The sequence below is a fragment of the Artibeus jamaicensis genome, unplaced genomic scaffold (assembly GCF_021234435.1).
Source record: "Artibeus jamaicensis isolate MK-2021 breed Jamaican fruit bat unplaced genomic scaffold, CSHL_Jam_final scaffold_847, whole genome shotgun sequence".
Lineage (NCBI taxonomy): Eukaryota > Metazoa > Chordata > Mammalia > Chiroptera > Phyllostomidae > Artibeus > Artibeus jamaicensis.
Window position 1 is genome coordinate 1352242 of NW_026522057.1, and position 19861 is coordinate 1372102.

Here is a 19861-nt window from a genome sequence, read left to right on the forward strand (position 1 = left end):
TGTGCTGGCTCAGGGGCCCTTTTGGGAGGTTTTTCCATTTGCATGGAAAAGCTATTGGAGGCAGCTGAGGTGGGATCATAAATTGGGTGTGCCAGGGTCTCAGGGAATCACCAGGGTAGGGCAAACAATGTGAGATGGAGTCTCAGATATGGCACCCACCTGCCAGCTCTCTGGGGAGAGGGCTCAGAAAAGGAACAGTGGCCTCTGCCAGCACTTCTCTCTAGGAGAAAGCTGCCCCCTAGCTCTTGCCCTGATGCTGGACAATTTATTTTCTCCCCCTATGTCTCTGGTTCCTTTCAAGCTGCTGTCCACACACTGGAGCTCAGAGGGAGTGAGTTCAAGTTAGTCTACTCAGGGGCCCTTTAAGAGGAACTGCCTGGGACTGCAGTAGCTTCCATTTCATGCAGCTTCATTCCCTGCTGATTTTTGTAGCCAGACATTATGGGGACTTCTTTTCCCAGCACTGAAACCCTGGGCTGGGAGAAGCTGGTTTGGGCCTGAAATCCCTTGCTCCTCAGGAGAGACCTCTACAACCAAGATATACGTCCCAATTTTTATCTGACACACTTGGGTGTGGGACCAGTCTGTTCCACATCTCCACCCTTCCTACCAGTCTCATGTGGCTGCTTCTTTAGTTTTCTAGTTGTTAGTCTTTCATTCAGCTCAATTTTAGGTGGTTCTGAATGGTGGTTGTTCTGTAGTTTAGTTGAAATTTTGTGTGATTGTAGGAGGCAAGTATCATGTTTACCTACACCACATCTATTAGAAATCCTGAAATAAACCATAAATCTCATTATAATCATTTGCCCATTATAGCCTTTAGAGTCCTCCATTATCCCTAAGATAACCCCAAACTCCTTAGTATGGCATTTGAAGCTCTTTACATTCCAGATTCTCCCTTTCCAGGCTATCTCTAGCCATATAGCCAACTCCCTACACAGAACTATTTGTCATATTCTGAAGATGCTATGTAGAATACTTTTTATACTTGTATGCCTTTGCTTATATATTCCCAGCAATGCATTTCCTTGTTTGTCTACCTATTTAAAATCTTACTTGTCCAACAAAGTGCAGCTCAAATATTATTTTCTCTGTATATATTTCTATTATATCATTTCTTTTTTACTGTTTTATATGGTGTGTTTATGTAACATTTTTTAGCTTTTTGTCAGAACTGACCATTTCTTATTTGTCTTTGTACTTTGTTTACCTATATGCTACCTGGAATATGACAGGTTCTCAGAAAATGTAGGGTTACTAAATGAATGAGGCCTCTCCCTTTCAGGAGTTAGTTGCTATGTCCATTGGGTTCTAATAGTACATGTTCACAAAGAGGTACAACATTTCATTATCCTAGTTGTGTGTCCCTTTCTATACCACATCCTGAGGTTTCAAGGCAGCTCTTTAAAGGTAATGCTTGTGACTTACTCAACTTTATATCCTTAAAAGATACAATATAGTTTCTGGTACACCCTAGATGTCAGTTGAATTAGAGGAACTGAACAGGGCACAAACTCTCTTTCTCAAGCATGAATCTTCCTGATTTGAAAAGGTAACTCAACCAAAATGTTTTCTTCTGGTAGAACATGTGCCTACAGCCTGTGCTCGGGTTGATGCCTTGCGTTCCCATGGTTATCCAAAAGAGGCCCTCCGACTCACAGTGGCCATTATCAATACTCTGAGATTGCAACAACAACGGCAGCTGGAAATCTACAAGCATCAGAAGAAAGGTACAATGATTAGGAGCCATACTAACTCTTAGGCTTTTAAGAGCCATCTTAACTCCTTAGGTGATGGCTGATGAGGGTCCTCAGGGACTGCCAGGGGTAATACTGAATTTTCACTAAGTTTCATGGTGTGGCAGAGTCTAGTGGATTCCAGATCATTCTGCCTGTTATGTGGAATGCCTCACTTTACCTCTGTGAATCTTTGTCTGTAAAATGGGAATAATAATTCCAGCATGCCTCCCTCAGAGGACAGTTGGAAGGCCCACTAAGACCTGACATGAGAAGACCCTTTTAAAACTGTAAAGCTGTATCTACTTATGTTGTGCCAGCAGATAACCTAACTGTAGAGCACAAGTCCTCGTAGCTGACTGATAAGCCTATGACCAGTCCTATCAACCCAAGGCAAGACAATGGGGGAAGCTTTCTCTGAGTCTCAGGGCCAAGTCCTGAAAGAGACTATGAGGAGACCCAGGCAGGGACAGACAGCCATGTGTCTCCATTACTCTCTAAAACTTTGACCTGCTTGTTTCCAGAACTGTTGCAAAGAGGAACCACAACCATCACAAACCTGGAAGGCTGGGTGGGCCACCCCCTGGATCCTATTGGCTGCCTCTTTCTTACTTTAACTGAGGCCTGTCGCCTGAATGATGATAGCTATCTGGAAGTGTCAGGTATGGGGATCAGCCTGAGGCAAGCCGGAATTATCCATGGTAACACTCTCCTCCCTGCCACATCTATTCTGCCCTTCCTGTAGCTTGTTTTTCTCATCCAAACTGTACCTACCTTCCTTAGTCTTCCTCTCTTTCTTACCTTTCTTTCCCACCCTGTGAACTAGCTCTCCCTACTCTCACATTTTACCTTGCCACCTTCCTTTGCTCCTTTTACTTCCCATGAATCTCTGAAGAGTGTGATCCAAGGGAAGCAAGGGGTAGAGATACTTCAAGAGTCAGAGGCCACATCCTTGGAGCAGTCTGGAAGTGGGAAAAACCTTGCTTCTATCAAGAGTGTGTGTTTCTCTTGCAACTGTATAATATTCTCATGTTTCCTTTCTTTCTCATGATGGTTTTGTACCAATTTTATAAATGAGAAATAGAAGAGAAGTAACTCAATAGAGTCTCAAAGTAGCAAGGACTAGAGACAGAATTGATTCTTCTCTCATTTATGCCATTACTATATTGTATATCTACACCTATAATAGTATTTAGCACACTGCATTTCACTTTGTTTACAAGTGAATATCTCTTATTAGGCTGTCAGTACCTCAAAAATAGAAATTATGACTGACTTATCTTCGTGATCCCAGCACTTAGTGTAATACCTGACGTTTAATAGTCTTCCATAAATACTTACCAGGTGAATGAAAGGGAAAAGGAAAGAAACCAAAACTCTGACTTTTAAATCTGTGCTTTATTCTTGAAACTTTGAATCCAGAGGTGGACCATGTAAAGTAATAATAACATAGAAGTTGTGTTATAAAAGTAATAGTTTAGATGGGTGGAATCAGATTTATCTTGGTAGAGATACAAGGGGCAGCCCCAATCCAAGTGAGGACTGCCCTTATCCTCTTTTTATCCCTTAAAGGTGAATCATCATCTTTGGTTTGTTTCATCTGCACGGTGACACATCTGCAAAGCCTGAGGTTGCAAAGCCTGAGGTTGCACCTGGGATTTATTCACCACTGACATACTTATCTCCTTCAATACACCAGACCCTGGAAATATCTAGAGAATAAGTATCTTGCCTTTAAGATGCTCACACTCTAGTGAAAGAGACAGACACAAAAACAAATAATTATGGTATTACATAATGTGCTATCAAAAGATTGGTACAAGATTTTTATATTTTACCATCTTCATCTGGCCCATAGATTAGGAAGGAGCTGGGAGTCTTTGTGGCTCTGTGTAAACTTTTTTTCAGTATATTTTCCTTACTGCTATGGGATTCTGACTCAGCTTCCCTGTTATAACTGTTGACCAAGCTGAATTCCAAAGTGGGAGGGAGAGACAAGCAAATGAATCCATGGGGCCTGACTTAAGGAATCTGGTGACCTGTTGCCCTCAGATATGAATGAAAGCAGACCCCCTGTGTACCAGCATGTACCCATGGCAGCAAGCTGCCCAAACAGCAGTGAGTCCTACCTGTCACTGGCCTTGGAAGTTGCTCTGATGGGGATGGGTCAACAGAGGGTGATGCCTGAAGGCCTCTACGCACAGGACAAGGTGTGCCGTAATGAGGAGCAGCTCCTGAGTCGACTCCAGGAGCTGCAGCTGGATGATGCATTAGTGCAAATACTGCAGAAGCAGTGCATCTTACTACTGGAAGGTAAGTAGAGAAGGGGCTGTTGTCACAGTGTCTTTAACCTAGAACTCTGGGGGACCCTCTGTAATAATAGAGCATGGGTACAGAAACATTTTTGGCATTAAAGTGTGCTGAAGGTTCCCATGGCTAGCAAACATGTGTGGGATCCTAGGGCTCAAGTCTAGGCTGGCAAATAGAAGCATGCAGATAAATAACTGGCTGGCTTATCTTCTTCCTACAGGAGGCCCCTTCAGTGGTCTGGGAGAAGTCATTCACCGAGAGAGTGTTCCCATGCATACCTTTGCCAAGTATTTGTTCTCAGCTCTGCTGCCTCATGATCCAGACCTGTCGTACAAATTAGCCTTACGTGCCATGAGGTGGGTAGCCCTTTCCCAGCCCAGTTGCCTCCATCAAAGCAGAAGTCTTTGATGCTCTGTTTCTTTGTTTATCTCATTTGTATCACTTTCCTTCTTTGTCTACTCCATTGAACCTGCCACCAAGCCTGCCCTAAAATGGCTTTAGGCATTTTCATCTGATCTAGAATTTCTATCTGGGATGCATTGCTGGTGACCCATATTGGGACAATGTGGCTCCCTGGCTGCTCTTGGTGGGTCATCTGAGGAAGCCCCTCAGTTTTTAGTAGATATGGAGCACCTATGACCTTAGTATTTCTGTTCTCGGGCCAGTTAGACAGCCTGAGAAGGGGTTTGAGCCCTTCCATAGCTCAGCTGAGTCATGGCTCCCAGGAACAGGTTACCAGATACATGGGAAAAACAGAAATAAGTCTTTCTGTACCAAGACGTGAGAACAGTGAGCTGTGGGCATCTCGTTCCCAAACTAGAATAGGAAGGATCCTTGGTTCAAGCAGCTGGACCTCAAGGATGCATCAGACCGTACAGAAGAATTTTTAGTTAGACTGTAAGGTTGAGGGGGCTTCTCACCTCAATCAGAAAAGAGCTGCTCAGGATTCCTTGGCATATATATTTCTTATACTTAAACAAATAATCTTATGGCTTTTGAACTGCCTTTCATATCCATTTGCAGTGACTGTTCAGCTTGATTTCTACAAGTACCCAAGCACTCACCTCATGTAGAGAACAGTACCTGAGATTTTAAAATCTTCAAAGTTCTTAGTTAACCATTTCCTACTCATTTATTTCCCTGCAAAAATAAGCTTTTCTAAGACGGCTCAGAATGGCAAGGATCTGAATGGTGGCTAATGACTCTCCCTGGGTCTTCTAGGTTACCTGTTCTAGAAAATTCAATTTCTCCAGGCGACACTTCCCACCCTCACCATGTGGTGTCCGTGGTGCCTAGCCGTTATCCTCGCTGGTTCACACTTGGACACTTGGAATCACAGCAGTGTGAACTGGCCTCCACCATGCTGACTGCTGCCAAAGGTGAGCACAGATAGATCCTAGCCTTCAGCACCCCCCACCATGTCAGCCAAGTCATGGCCCTGTCATGGGTGTGGCCTGCAGTCTCCTAAGGAAGAGAAGCTCATCACCCTCCCTTGACCTCTTAGACTGATAGGGATCCTCACGTTGATTGCTGCATTGAGGATGAGCACTTGGGTTCAGTCCAGAGTTTTGCCCTATTTAATGATTGTAAGACCCTGAATAGGTCATTTTTAAGGTAACTTCTAAAGTTACCTTTTGAGGTCATTTTTAAGGTAACTTCTAAATTTAAGCATCCATATGATAAAATCACTTTACCTTTCCAAGCCTCAGGTTCAAAAGCTATAAAATGAGGATCACTGTCAATGACCTATCAGCCTCCATGGCCACTGGAAGATTTGGTGAAGTGATGACTATGATGGAGCTGAAAATCTCTCTACAGATATGATAGTTCATGATTTTTCCAAGGCCCTGATCAAATAATAGGCAGCCAAAGTGACTCTCAGGCTTTCAAACTCACATACTCCCAGTTAGCTGTGGAGATTTGACCACAAAGAAAAATGAAAATAAAGCCCCTGAGAAGCTATAATAAAAAAAATATTAGCTACCATGGACTGTAAATGTTTTTCTGATACCAAGTAATATATGGATTTTTTAAAGCATTAAAAAAAATTTTAAGATTTTTATTTATTTTTAGAGAGGGAGAAGGGAAGGAGAAAGAGAGAAGAAGGAGAAATAAACATCAATCATTTGCCTCCCGCATGCCCCCAGTGGGAAACCTGGCCCACAACCCAGGCATGTGCCACGACTGGGAATCAAACCAGTGACCTTCTGGTTCACAGGCCAGCACTCAGTCCACTGAGCCACACCAGCCAGAGCTCAAAGTATTTTTTTTTATTAAAATAACTTTATGTTGTATCTTACTGCTTAAAAAATGCATGCTCACTTTAGAAAAGGTGGAGCAATATAGAAATTATTGATAAAGCAGCACAAAAATTGAACAAAAGCGATAATTAGGCAGTTTACAGCATAAAGGATATAGATGACATAAACAATTAAAATGTCTGGCTTCACTTGAGAAATACAAATTAAAATTACGCTAGGATAACATTTTTTTACCAATCTTATTGGCAAACCTCAACAAATTTGACGACAGGCATCTATGCAGGGAGGTGGTGGCAGTGGCCTGGCATGGAGTGGCAGATTCCAAGTAGAATGATAAGGATGACTGCAGATCAGGGTGCTCAGTGAGCCTCAAGCACAAGATATGGCGGGGTGGGGGGCACTATACATATAGGCACATCATAAACAAATTGCTTAAAACCAGTGATTAAAAAAAGAAACTCTCACTTAAAAGCAACTAGAGGAAATACAAGACACATTACATACAAAGGACAATTGACAAGGGTAAGCCTTGGCTGGTGTGGCTCAGTGGATTGAGGGGCAGCCTGTAAACTGAGAGGTTGCAGGTTTGATTCCCAGTCAGGGCACAGGCCTGGGTTGCAGGCCAGGTCCCCGGTTGGGGGAATGCAAGAGGCAACAGATCAATGTATCTCTTGGAAGCTGGGTAAGCCAGAAGATAGTGGGGGGAAAAAGAATACTTTATTAAAAACTGTCAACCTAGAATTCTATACCAGTGAAAGTATCTTTCAAAAACAAAAATAAAATAATCTTTTTTAGAAAATCACAAGTGAATTACAAGTCAATAATAAAAAGTTACCTGGAAAATCCACCAAAATTTTGGAAATTAAATCACATACTACCATACAACTCACTGGACAAAGGAAGAAAAACCACGAGAAAATTAGAAAATGTTTTCAACAATGAAAGTGAAAGCACAACATATCAAAGTTTGTGGAATGCAGCTAAAGCTTACTTAGAAGCAATATTCAGCACTAAATGCCTATATTTGAAAAGAAGAAAGGTTTCAAACTAGTAATCTTCCCTTCTACCTTAAGAAACCAAAAAGAAGAAGAGCAAATGATACCCAAAGAAAGGAAATAAAGATCAAAAGAAAGGAAATAAATCAGTGAAATAGAATATAGAAAAACTGTGGAGAAAATCAGTGAAACCAAAAGCTGTTTCTTTGGAAAGAAAAATAAAATTGAAATCTGTCCAGATGATCAAGAAAAAAAGACAAAAATTACCAATATCAAGATTGAGGAAGGTGACAACATAACAAATTTTAAAGACACTAAATGAGGTGATAAGGGAATATTGTGAACAGTTATATGCCAGTAAATTCAATAACATAAATGAAATGGACTAATTCCTTGAAAGATACAAACTACCAAAGTTCACTTAAGAATAAATTAAAATGAGCTAGCTATATCCCCAAAAGAATTGAAAACATGGCCTCCAACAGCTACTTGTACAGCAGTGTTCATAGCAGTACTATTCACAGTAACCAAAAGTTGGGAGTAACTCATGTTCATCAACAGACTAATGGATAAAGAAAATGTGATACATACATTCATGGCGCTGGATGGGTAACTCAGTTGGTTAGAGCGTCATCCCAATATGCCAAGATTGTAAGTTCAATTCCTGGTCAGGACACATGCAAGAATCAACCAGTGAACGCATAAATAATTGAAACAACAAATCAATCTCTTCCTCTCCCTCCCCTCCCCTTCCCTCCCTTCCTCTCTATACAATCAATAGGTCAGTTCTACAAGAAGATATACTAATATTTAATGTGTGATCATCTCACAATAGCATCAAAATATGTGAAGCAAAAACTGATAGAACTGCAAGGGGAAATGGAAAAATCTATCATAGATGGAGAGTTCAGCACCCCCTTATAGTAACTGACAAATTACAGCAGACAGAAAATGAGTAAGAATATACTTGAATAGCACCATCAATTGACTGGATCTAATTAATATTTATAAAATACTTCATCAAACTACAACAGAATATACATTCTTCTCAAGCTCACATGAAATGTTCACCAAGATAGACTACATTCTGGACCATAAAACACACCTCAATAGATTTACAAGAATAGAAAGCATATAAAGTATGCTCTCAGACCACAGTGGAATTAAACTAGAAGTCAACAACAGAAAGATAACTGGAATAATCCCAAAATACATGAAGATCAAACAACACACTTCTAAGTAATACAAATTCAAAGAAGTCTCCAGAGAAATTTTTAGATATTTTGTGTTAAATGAAAGTTAAAATTGAACTGATCAAAACGTGTGGTATGCAGACAAAATTGTGCTTGGAGGGAAATTTACGGCATTAAATTCATATATTAGGAAAGAAGGAACTCTGGCTGGTGTGGCTCAGTGGATTGAGCACCAACCTGTGAAGCAAAAGGTTACTGGTTCAATTCCCAGTCAGGATACATGCCCAGGTTGCTGGGTCCCTGGTTGGGTGCATTTGAGAGGCAACTGATTGATGTTTCTTGTGCATATCAATTTTTCTCTCCCTCCCAAAATAAAATCTTTTTAAAACAAAGAAAAGAAGGAAATTTCAAATCAATAATTTATCACCTCACATGTTAGGATGGCTGTTATCAAAAAGATGAAATAACAAGGATGTGAAGAAGAAAGGACCCTTTTGCACTACTGGTAGGAATGTAAATTGGTACAGCCACTATGGAAAACAGTAGGGAGATTCCTGTACTTCCATTTTTATTGCACTGCAGCGCTATTCACAGTAGTAAAGATTTGGAAACAGCCGAGGTGTCCACTGGCAGATACATGGATAAAGAAAGTGTGGTATACACACATGCATGCTCACACACAGCATATTATTCAGCCATTAAAAAGAAAATAGTCACTTGCAACAACATGGATGAACAAACCTTAAGGACATAGTGTTAAATCAAATAATTCAGACACAAAAAGACAAATACTGTATGATCTCATTTTATATGTGGAATTTAAAAATGCCAAACTCATAGAAACAGCATAGACTGGTGATTGGCAGGGCCCACGGAGTGGGGGGAAAAAAGATGTTGGTCAAAGGTTACGAATTTTCCGTTGTAAGATGAAAAAGTTCTGGGGATCCAATGTATAACATGATGACTATAGTTAACAATACTGTATTGTACACTTGAAATTTCCTGATAGAGTAAATATTAAATGTTCTCTTCACACACAAAAATAAAGGTAACTGGCCCTGGCTGGTGTGGCTCAGTGGGTAGAGCGTCATCCCGGAAACTAAAAAGTCATGGTTTCAGTTCCCGGTCAGCACGTAGGCCTAGGCATGAGAGGCAGCCAATGGATGTTTCTCTCTCTCTGTCTCTTCCCTGCTTCCCCTCTCTCTCTGAAATTAATAAACATGTCCTCAGGTGAGGATTAAAAATAAAGGTAATTGCGTGAAGTGACAGATGTGTTAATTAACCTTATTGTGGTACTCATTTGCAATATATATATATCAACACATTGTATACCTTAAACTTACCCAGTGGTTAAGTCTCTGATATCTCAATAAAGCTTGGGGGAAATTAAAATAAATAATCTAAGTTTCCACCTTAGAAAACCAGAAAAAGAAGAGCAATATAAACCTAAAGTTAGCAGGGAAAAATATAATAAAAATCAGAGCAGAAATCAGTGAAATTTAAAATGGGGAAAAAATAGAGAAAACCAATGAAAGCAAACACTGCTTCTTTGAAAGGATCATTAAATTTGATAAACCTCTACCCAACTAACCAGGAAAAGAAAGAATAAATAAATAACTATTAACTGAGAGAGGGAGCCCTGGCTGGGTGACTCAGTTGTTTGGAGTGCCGTCCTGTGCACCGAAAGGTTGCAGGTTTAATTCCTGGTCAGGGTACATACCTAAGTTTTGGGTTCGATCCCCAGTTAGGGCATGTACAGGAGGCACCCAACTGATGTTTCCCTCTCTTCCTCTCTCTCTCTAAATATCACTAAACATATCCTTGGGTGTGGATTTATTTTTTTAAAAAAAGAAAGAGAGGCTATCATTACTGATCCCATAGGGATTAGAAGGACAATAAAGGAAAATTATGAACAACTATATGTTCACAAATTTGAAAAAACACAATCTAATAAAACTCACAGATGTAGAAATAAATAATCTGATTAGGTTGATCTGTGTTAAAGAAATTGATTCAATTATTTTTCAAATAGAAAGTACTTGGCCCAGGTGAGTTCTATCAAATATTTATGGGGGAAAAGGATACCAATTCTCTACAATCTCTTCCCAGAACATAGAAGCAGAGAGAATACCTCTGAAGTCATCTAGTGAGGCCAGCATTACGGGTAAACCAAAAGCAGGTAAAGATAATACAAGAAAGGAAAACTACAGACCAATATCGCTCATGTAAATAAATGTAAAAATCTTAAATAAAATGTTAACTAATTGGATCCAACAAAGTATAAAAAAAATATACACCATGACCAAGTGGGATTTATTTTAGGGATACAAGGCTGGTTCAAGCACTTGAAAAGTAATGTAATCCAAGAGCTCAAAAAGAAAGATCATATGATTATATAAGTAGATGCAAGAAAATGATTTGGCCAAATCCAGATGTGGATTTTTTAAATCCATGATTTAAAAAAAGAAACTCAGCAAATAGGAATAGAGCAGACTGACTGGGCTTTATAAAGAACAACTACAAACAACTCCATTAAGTATGGAGTAAATACTTAAAGAGAGTAACCGCCACCATACTTAATGGAGAGAAACGAGACGCTCCCCTGAAAATCATGTATGAGATAAGAATGTCCTCTCTTACCACTACCATTCAGTATCATACTGGAAGTTCTAGCTAAAGCAATAAGATAATAAAGGAAATTGTACAGATTAAGAAGGAAGAACTAAAACTGTCTTTGCTTGCAAATGACATGATTATGTAGAAAATCTCAAGGAATTAACAGTAAATTAGAACTGTTTATAAGTGATTATATCAAGCATACAAGGTTAAGATAGAAAAGTCCATTGTTTTCCTATGTACCAACAATGAACAATTTAAATTTGAAGTTAAAAACAATACCATTTAGCCCTGGCTGGGGTAGCTCAGTGGATTGAGCACGGGCCTGTGAAGCAAAGGGTCACCAGTTCGATTCCCAGTCAGGGCACGTGCCTGGGTTGTGGGCCAGGTCCCCAGTAGGGGATATGTGAGAGGCAACCAAACATTGATGTTTCTCTCCCACTCTTTCTCCTTCCCTTCCCCTCTCTCTAAAAAATTAATTAATTAATTAATTGAAAACAATACCATTTATATTAGCATCCAAGAAAAGGACTTAGGAATAAATCTAACAAAATATGTACACACAATATCTATATTGGCAAAATATAAAACTTTGATGAGAGATAAAAGAAGATCTAAATACGTAATTCATGTCCATAGAGAAGACTCAATATGATTTTCATGTCAGTTCTTCCCAGCTTGATCTATAGATCAATATAATCTCGATCAAAATCCCATGATATTTTGGGGGTACTGACAAACTCTTTCTAAAGTTTACACAGAAAAACATAATACCTAGAATAGCCAACACAATATTAAAGAAAAACAAAGTTGGAGAACTTAATACCACCCAACTTTAAGACTTACTATAAAGCTATTATAATCAAGATAGTGTAGTATTGGCCAAAGAACAGACAAATGGTTAAATGGAACAGAATAGAGAGCTCAGATATAGACCCACACACACATGGTCAACTGATCTTTGACAAAGGGGCAAAGAATAGTCTGTTCAGCAAATGGTACTAAAAAAACAAGATATCCACATGCAAAAAAAGTGAATACAGACACCGACCTTACACCTTTCATAAAAATTAATTCAGAATGGGTCAGCGACATAAAGTAAAATGCAGAACTAAAACTTAACAGAAAAATCTAGGTGACTTTAAGTTTGGCAATGACTTTTTAGATGTAATACCAAAAATGCAATCCATAAAAAATAGTTGATAAATAGGATTTTATTAAAATGAAAAACTTCTGCTCAGTGAAAAACACTGTTAAGAAACTGAAATGATAAGCCACAAACTGGAAGAAATTATTTGTAAAACACTGACCTGATAGAGGATTTGTATCCCAAATATACAAATAACACTTAAAACAACTGAATTTTAAAATGGGTCAGAGACTTGAACATATGTCTCACCAAACAAGACACAGAGGTGGCAAACAAGCATATGAAAAGATGCTCAGAATATGTCATTAGGGAAAAGAAAACAAAAGTGAGATACCACCGCATACCTATTAGAATGGCTTATCAAAACCCAGGCAACACCAAACACAGGTGAGGATGTGGGGCAACAGGAACTCTCATTGTTGGGGATGCAAAAGGTGGAGCCATTTTGGAAGGTAGTTTTGCAGTTTTTTACAAAGCTAAATATAGTGTTATCATATGATCCTGAAATTGTTTTCCTGGGTATTTACCAAAATAAGTTGAAAGCGTGTGTGCAAAAACTTGCACACAAATGTTTGGAGCAGCTTTTTTGTAATTGCCTAAAACTGGAATCAACCAAGTATCCTTCAAAAAGTGAATAGATTAAAAAAAAACCAAAAAACTGATAGGTCCAGACAGTGGAATAGTATTTACCAATAAAAAGACATGAGCTATCAAACCACAAAAAGACATGGAGAACTTTAAATGGATATTGCTTAGTGAAACAAGCCAGTCTGAAAATGTTACATACTGTAATTCTAAGGTCATGGCATTGTACTTGATAAAACTGTGGACAGTGAAAAGACCAGTAGTCACAGGAAGAATGAAGAGAGGGATGAATAGGTAGAGGTAGTACAGATTTTTAGAGCAATGAATCTATTCTGTATTTTACAGTAAAGGGGGTCCATGATACTGTGCATTTGTAAAAACTACAGTGGACCCTAACATAGAGTATGGACTGCAGTTGATAATGTATGAGTGTTGATCCATCAGATATACCACACCAATGTAAAATGTTAGTAATAGAGGAAACTGGAAGTGAGGAGATGGGATACATGGGAACTCGCTGTACTATCTGCTTCATTTTCTGTATACTTGAAACTACTTTGAAAAAAGTATTAATTTTTTTTATCCTCATCTGAGGACATTTTTTTTCCATTGCTTTTAGAGTGACAGGAAGGGAGAGAGAGAGAGAGAAACCTTGGTGTGAGAGAAACATCAATTGGCCACCACCCGAACATGCCCCAACAGGGTACAAACCTACAACCTAGGCATGTGCCCTAACCAATATTCAAACCTGTGACCTTTCAATTTACAGGATGACGCTTCAATCATCTGAGCCATACCAGCTAGAGCCTATTTTTAAAAGATTTTATTTATTTTTAGAGAGAGAGGAAGGGAGGGAGAAAAATGGGAAGAGAAACATCAATTGGTTGCTCCTTGGATAGCCCGGACTGGGAACTGAACCCGCAGCCCAAGCATGTACCATGACAGAGAATTGAACCCATGACCTTTTGTTCTTCAGAGTAACTCCCAACCAACTGAGCCACACTGGTCAGGACAGGGCCAAAATCTATTAATTAAAAAAAACTGTTTTTAAAGATAATAGAAGAAGAAAGGTAATCTCACCCTGGCTGGTGTGGTTCAGTTGGCTGGAACATTGTCCTGTAAACCGAAAAACTGCAGGTTCAGTTCCCAGTCAGGTTCCGTACCTGGGTTGCAGGTTCAGCCCCTGGTCAGGGCACAGTTGGGAGGCACCCGGTTGATGTTCCTTTCATACCATGTGTTCCTCTGTGTGTCTCCTTCTCTGTCTCTGTCTCTCTCTCTCTCTCTCTGCGCCCCCTCCCCTTTCTCTCTGGAACCAAAAAGAAAAAAAAGGTAATTTCTTCCATAATCCTGACACCCAAAGATAACTACTACTAAGACATTCATATAAATATTCCTGCAGCCCTGACTGGTGTGGCTCAGTAGATTGAGTGCCAGCCTGCAAACCAAAGGTCACTGGTTCAATTCCCAGTCAGGGCACATGCCTGAGTTTCAGGTCAGGTCCCCAGTAGGGAGCGCACAAGAGGCAACCACACATCAGTGTTTCTCTCCCTCTCTTTCTAAATGTAAATCAATAAAAAATAAATAAATATTCCTGGAGATTTTCTCTTCATATGTATGCAACATAACACACTAGACATACTCTGCTATTTAGCTTTTTATAAAATCCTCACCGGAGGATGTGTTTATTGATTTTAGAGAGAAGAAAGAGAAACATCAGTGTGAGAGAGAAACACTAATTGGTTGCCACCCACATGCACCCCAAGGGGGGGATCGAACCCACAAGCTAGGTATGTGCCTTGACTGGGATTGAACCCCTAATGTTTTGGTATATGGGACAATGCTCCAACCAAGCCACCCAGCCAGGGCCTTATTTTTTTTTTAATAAAACTAGAATCATAAAATATTACCTCTATACAAAGTATATATAATTCCTCCGACAACCCTAAATGACATCATTTCTATTTTATAGATGAAGTGACTGGTAAAGGACTGAAACTAGGTGCAGTTCCCAATGTATTTGATTCCAAAGCCTGTTTCTTCCCACTGCGATTCTGTGAGACATAAGACCTACTTCTGCTCTATATTTATTTAACATTCCCTCCTCTATAAGATAAGCCAGTCTTTCATATACCACACTGCCTTCGTACAATGACCTTCACTTCTAATGTGTAGATGCTTTTCCTGTGGCGCATTCCTCAACTCAGTGCCCCGGGACTTTGTTTAGAATTCTTACCTGCTGAATAGGAAATAGTGACGCATGTTCCTTTTGCTCCAAGGAGGCAAACAATGGAATTGGCATGCTTTTTTGGCAATAATATGGCTTCTTGTCTTCTGTATAAGTAGCTCTCAAAATTCAGGTGTTCATGAAAATTATTTCTGAGACCTAAAGAGAGGGAGGGATAGAAGCAGATGAAAAGGTGAAGAGAAGTGAACTCATGTGGGTGAAGGGGAAGGAAGCAGCGTCCTGTGGGTACAGTGGAGACAGTGCTCTACCATCCAGAAGGGATGGTAGCATTCAGAAAATTGTAGCAATTTTACAATGGGATGGTAGCAGTTCAGTGAATTGACAGCAGCCATTTCAACCAGTAGTACCTGTTGTGATTGGTGGACCATTCAGGGAAGCTTTAAAGAAGACCCTGTCCCTGCCCCTTCTCTCGGTACCTATAGGGGATACTCTGAGGCTCCGAACAATCCTGGAAGCAATACAGAAGCACATCCATTCTTCCTCCCTCATCTTCAAACTGGCCCAAGATGCATTCAAGATTGCCACTCCCACGGACAGTAGTGCTGACAGCACCCTGCTCAACGTGGCCCTGGAGCTGGGGTTGCAGGTATGGAGGAGTGGGCCATCCCAGCTGTAGGCTTCTGGCCTAGTGATGACTGATAGAAGATACGGTCCCAGGGGGACTGAGCATAGGCCAGGTCTGGTTCTTTCTGTGTCCCTACAACACAGCTTCTAGCCTAGGCACAAAGTAAGAACTCTAAATTGGGCTCCATTTTGAAGTTAAGTCCAGAAGCAACATAGCTTTAGGCTCCATGGAGACCCCAACATCTCCCCATCCCACTCCCATTCCTTGAAGGGAATGGCATGGAATGGTAAGGGAGGGCTTTATTTGTTAGAGGTCATTAGTCAAGCTTTCTGTCTGATTTGTAGGAAGTGTGGGGCTGAAATGTAGCAAACCTATCCGTACTTATCGGGAGAAGTGGCCATGTAAAGCACCAATAAATACTTGTTTCATAAAGAAATGGCAAACGGAAGTAGGGAGAGGGGGTTCATAACAGTTGTGCTTAACTCACTGGTAATGCCGCTTTTTTTGCCCAGGTGATGAGGATGACCTTATCAACCCTTAACTGGAGGCGCCGGGAGATGGTGCGGTGGTTGGTGACATGTGCTACGGAAGTGGGTGAGTCTCCTACCTCCCTCTACTCCCAGGGTAAAGGATTCCTGGGCCCTACTCTTGTGACAGGACAGCAGATCATTAGAGCTCTCATATTCCTATTACTGATGGCCTAAGAAAGGACCGGGCTATGGGTAGAAGAGGGCCACTGTTCAGTCAGCCCAAGCTCTGCCATCTCTGCTTGTACTATACCCTGATGTCAACAGCACTTTGACTCTCTGATCAGATACATCTGAGAGAATGAGTTTTCAACCATTAGTACTTAAGTGCACCTCTGTGAGGTAGCTGACCTGGTGGTTTGATCCCAGTCCCTGTCCGTACTTCTGAGAAACCCCAACTTGGAGGCTCAGGACCCCATCTAGAGTCTAAAGCCCCAGCATAAGACTACCCTGAGAGGCCCCACTTCAGCTAGAACCCCCAGGCAGATCTGCAACCCCTGCGTTGGGGCAAGCAAACTACAGGCTCTGCTGCTCCATCCTTGTGAGGAGCTAAGAGCACCTGCAGAGACCTTCAGTCCTCTGACCTGGGGAAGGGAGGGATGGGAAGAGACCCCAGACAGGGTCTGGCCATCCGGGATGCTCCCCACGCCCTGGTTTGCCTCAGATCATCTCAAGGCCGTGGAGGAGAAAGGAAAACTCGTCTCTGCAGGCCAAGTTCTGACCCTAATTGGTGATCTGGGCAGACCTGGATCGGGACCCGGATGGCCACAGCTGAGCTCAGGCTCTCCCTGACAGGTGTGCGGGCCCTGGTGAGCATCTTGCAGAGCTGGTACACGCTCTTCACCCCCACCGAGGCTACTAGCATTGTGGCGGCCACAGCCGTGTCCCACACCACTATCCTGCGCCTCAGTCTTGACTATCCACAGCGGGAGGAGCTAGCTAGCTGTGCTCGTACACTGGCCCTGCAGTGTGCTATGAAGGATCCGCAGAGCTGTGCCTTGTCAGCCCTTACACTCTGTGAAAAAGACCACATCGCCTTTGAGGCAGCCTACCAGATCGCCATTGACGCAGCTGCTGGTGGCATGACCCATTCACAGCTGTTCACCATCGCCCGCTACATGGAGCTCCGTGGCTACCCGCTACGTGCCTTCAAGCTGGCCTCACTGGCCATGAGCCATCTCAACCTGGCCTACAACCAGGACACCCATCCAGCCATCAATGATGTGCTCTGGGCATGCGCCCTTAGCCACTCTCTGGGCAAGAATGAGCTGGCGGCCCTCATTCCCCTGGTAGTGAAGAGCGTGCACTGTGCCACAGTGCTTTCGGACATCCTGCGGCGCTGCACAGTGACTGCGCCCGGCCTGGCTGGCATCCCAGGGCGCCGCAGCTCTGGAAAGCTTATGTCCACTGACAAAGCTCCACTGCGCCAGCTCCTGGATGCTACCATCAATGCCTACATCAACACTACACACTCACGCCTGACACACATCAGCCCTCGCCACTATGGAGAGTTTATTGAATTTCTGAGCAAGGCTCGGGAGACCTTCCTGCTGCCGCAAGATGGCCACGTGCAGTTTGCCCAGTTCATCGACAACCTCAAACAAATCTACAAAGGCAAGAAGAAGCTGATGCTGCTGGTGAGAGAACGCTTTGGCTGAGAAAGCAGACAGCTTACTTCTGGGGCAGCCTGGGCTCCCAGGTACCAACCATCAGGTCAGGCCAAGGACACTGAAACATTTGTCCACCCTGAGAGGACTCGAAGCACCTGTGGCTGAACCACAGGCCACAGGGCTGAGCATGGGGAGTCTGGCTCTAGCCAATATGCCTGCCTTGGCAAGATTCTCACATAGCCCAGTGTTCCTTAGAGGAGCTGGGTCCTGCAGACCAATCAGAAACCTTACAACATGCCACCTCACACTCCTGTATCCTGCGTGTGTCCTGGGCACTGGCCCCTCTCCGTTGGCAAACACAGAGCACTGTTCCGTCTCAGGGATTGCTTAACCAGAGAAACAGAAGCATTTATGGTACTGTAAATATTATAGTATATGTGTTGCCAATTACATTGTAAAGTTATAACTATTTATAACTCTGGTTCTAATTTGATGGGTACTTGAAACAGCTGTGGGTAGGAAGATAGGCCTGTTTTCTGAGGAGACTCACACCATTTCTCAGGTTTTCTTTGCAGAGTATATGCTGTTGGCAATGGAAGAGTGAGGGTGGAAGGAAGACAAATGGCCAGTTAGAATAAATCCCAAGTCCAGTCTATGCAGAAACCCCAGCCTACAGACGGGGCATCTATAGCTCCATGGTGGGTGAGGGGCAGGGCCAGGACTGGACTTAAACTTTTGCTGCACGAAGCCATGAGGACACTGAAGCTCTTGCTCCTGCTTCACACAACCTCTAGGAGCCTGCCAAGCTCCTGAGAAACAAGTGCAGGGAGAAGGTGAAGGTCTGGGAGGCCACTGGCTCATAGTATTCATTTGCTGTGGTCACCTTTGTGTTAAAGAGTGTCTGGTTTCATCTCTAATTACGTATGTGTATATACCTGTATGGCTAAGTACGTATGTCTGTATGCTTAGATGTATCTGTGTGTGCCTGTATGTGCACATATATGTATCCGTGTGAATACATGTCTCTGTGTTGGACTCTGGGTTTCTGTGTGAGGGTATACACATTTGTGAATATGTAAGAATACTTATCTGTGTGTTCATGTTTGTTGCATGTTTAGTGCATATGTGGGCACACATGAGTGCATGTGTATAAACGTTTGCGTGTATGCCTGCTCTCCATTGTTCTGTCTTTCCATGTGTAACACGTAGGTTTATCTGTGAATTCATGCTTGAGGATCTGCATAAATGTGGCTTTTTGCCAGATCCCTTCCCAATTCCTCTTAGTCTCTCTCACCAGCTAAATATGTTCCCCGTCTCTGTGCCTCCTTTCTCTGTGGCCAAACAAGCTTCTAAGCACGTCTCCCTCTACCTTAAGAGTGGCTTCTTCAGCTCCACAGTTCTCTTCTCACCCCGTACTTGCTTTCTTCCCCTGCCTCGCTACCTCAAGCTTTGTCACAGTCCCATTGATTACTGACTCGGAGGCTGGGGCTGGGATGCATTTGGCCTTTCCCTTTCTGACTAGTTTGTAGCCCTAGTGGGCAACCTCTGTCTTAGCCCTGGCTGACCTCCAGTGTATGATGTTCCTGTTACCTTCCTGCCCTGTGCTCAGCCTGGAATTCCCATAGGAGGTAGCAAGGGCATTCAAAAGTCATTTGGATGCCAGTGTCTTGGTGTTCACTGTTCTAGGTTTTAGTTCCTGAGTAGGGGGTGGGTGTGGTAGGGAAAGGGTGGTATAGCTAGAGTGTGAACTAAGGACCTGTCTGCTTTATTTTCCTTTCTTTGACAAACTGATCGTGTCACCCTTTTTCCCCTCCACACTAACCAGGAAGTTGTATTTGCTGTTTGTGGCTAATGAAGTCTTACTGTTCAGCCATGGGCCCCTACAACCTCTCAGCCCAGTAGGTTGGTTTAAAAAAAAAAGCCACTCCCATTTCTGTATCATGATTGCCATTTTTTAGCAAGTATGTGAACTCAGAGTGCTTTTCTATAAATAAACCATGGATCACAGAAAAGATCATTTCTGTGAAATCAGAAATTGTGTTCTCTCAATAAATGGGGCCCTTCTGTC

At 42.1% G+C, this 19861-nt stretch overlaps 1 protein-coding gene across 1 annotated transcript in view; it reads left to right on the plus strand.

The window, feature by feature from the left end:
* Window positions 1-19795, plus strand: part of ZSWIM5 (zinc finger SWIM-type containing 5) — a 130099-nt gene extending 110304 nt beyond the window's left edge. The window contains exons 7-14 of the mRNA XM_037149697.2: window positions 1584-1730; window positions 2261-2398; window positions 3789-4049; window positions 4267-4402; window positions 5268-5425; window positions 15514-15677; window positions 16169-16250; window positions 16979-19795. Of these exons, the coding sequence (XP_037005592.2) occupies window positions 1584-1730; window positions 2261-2398; window positions 3789-4049; window positions 4267-4402; window positions 5268-5425; window positions 15514-15677; window positions 16169-16250; window positions 16979-17841 (1949 nt within the window). The 3' untranslated portion in view covers window positions 17842-19795. The remainder of the gene's footprint in view (window positions 1-1583; window positions 1731-2260; window positions 2399-3788; window positions 4050-4266; window positions 4403-5267; window positions 5426-15513; window positions 15678-16168; window positions 16251-16978) is intronic.
* Window positions 19796-19861: the final 66 nt, after the last annotated feature.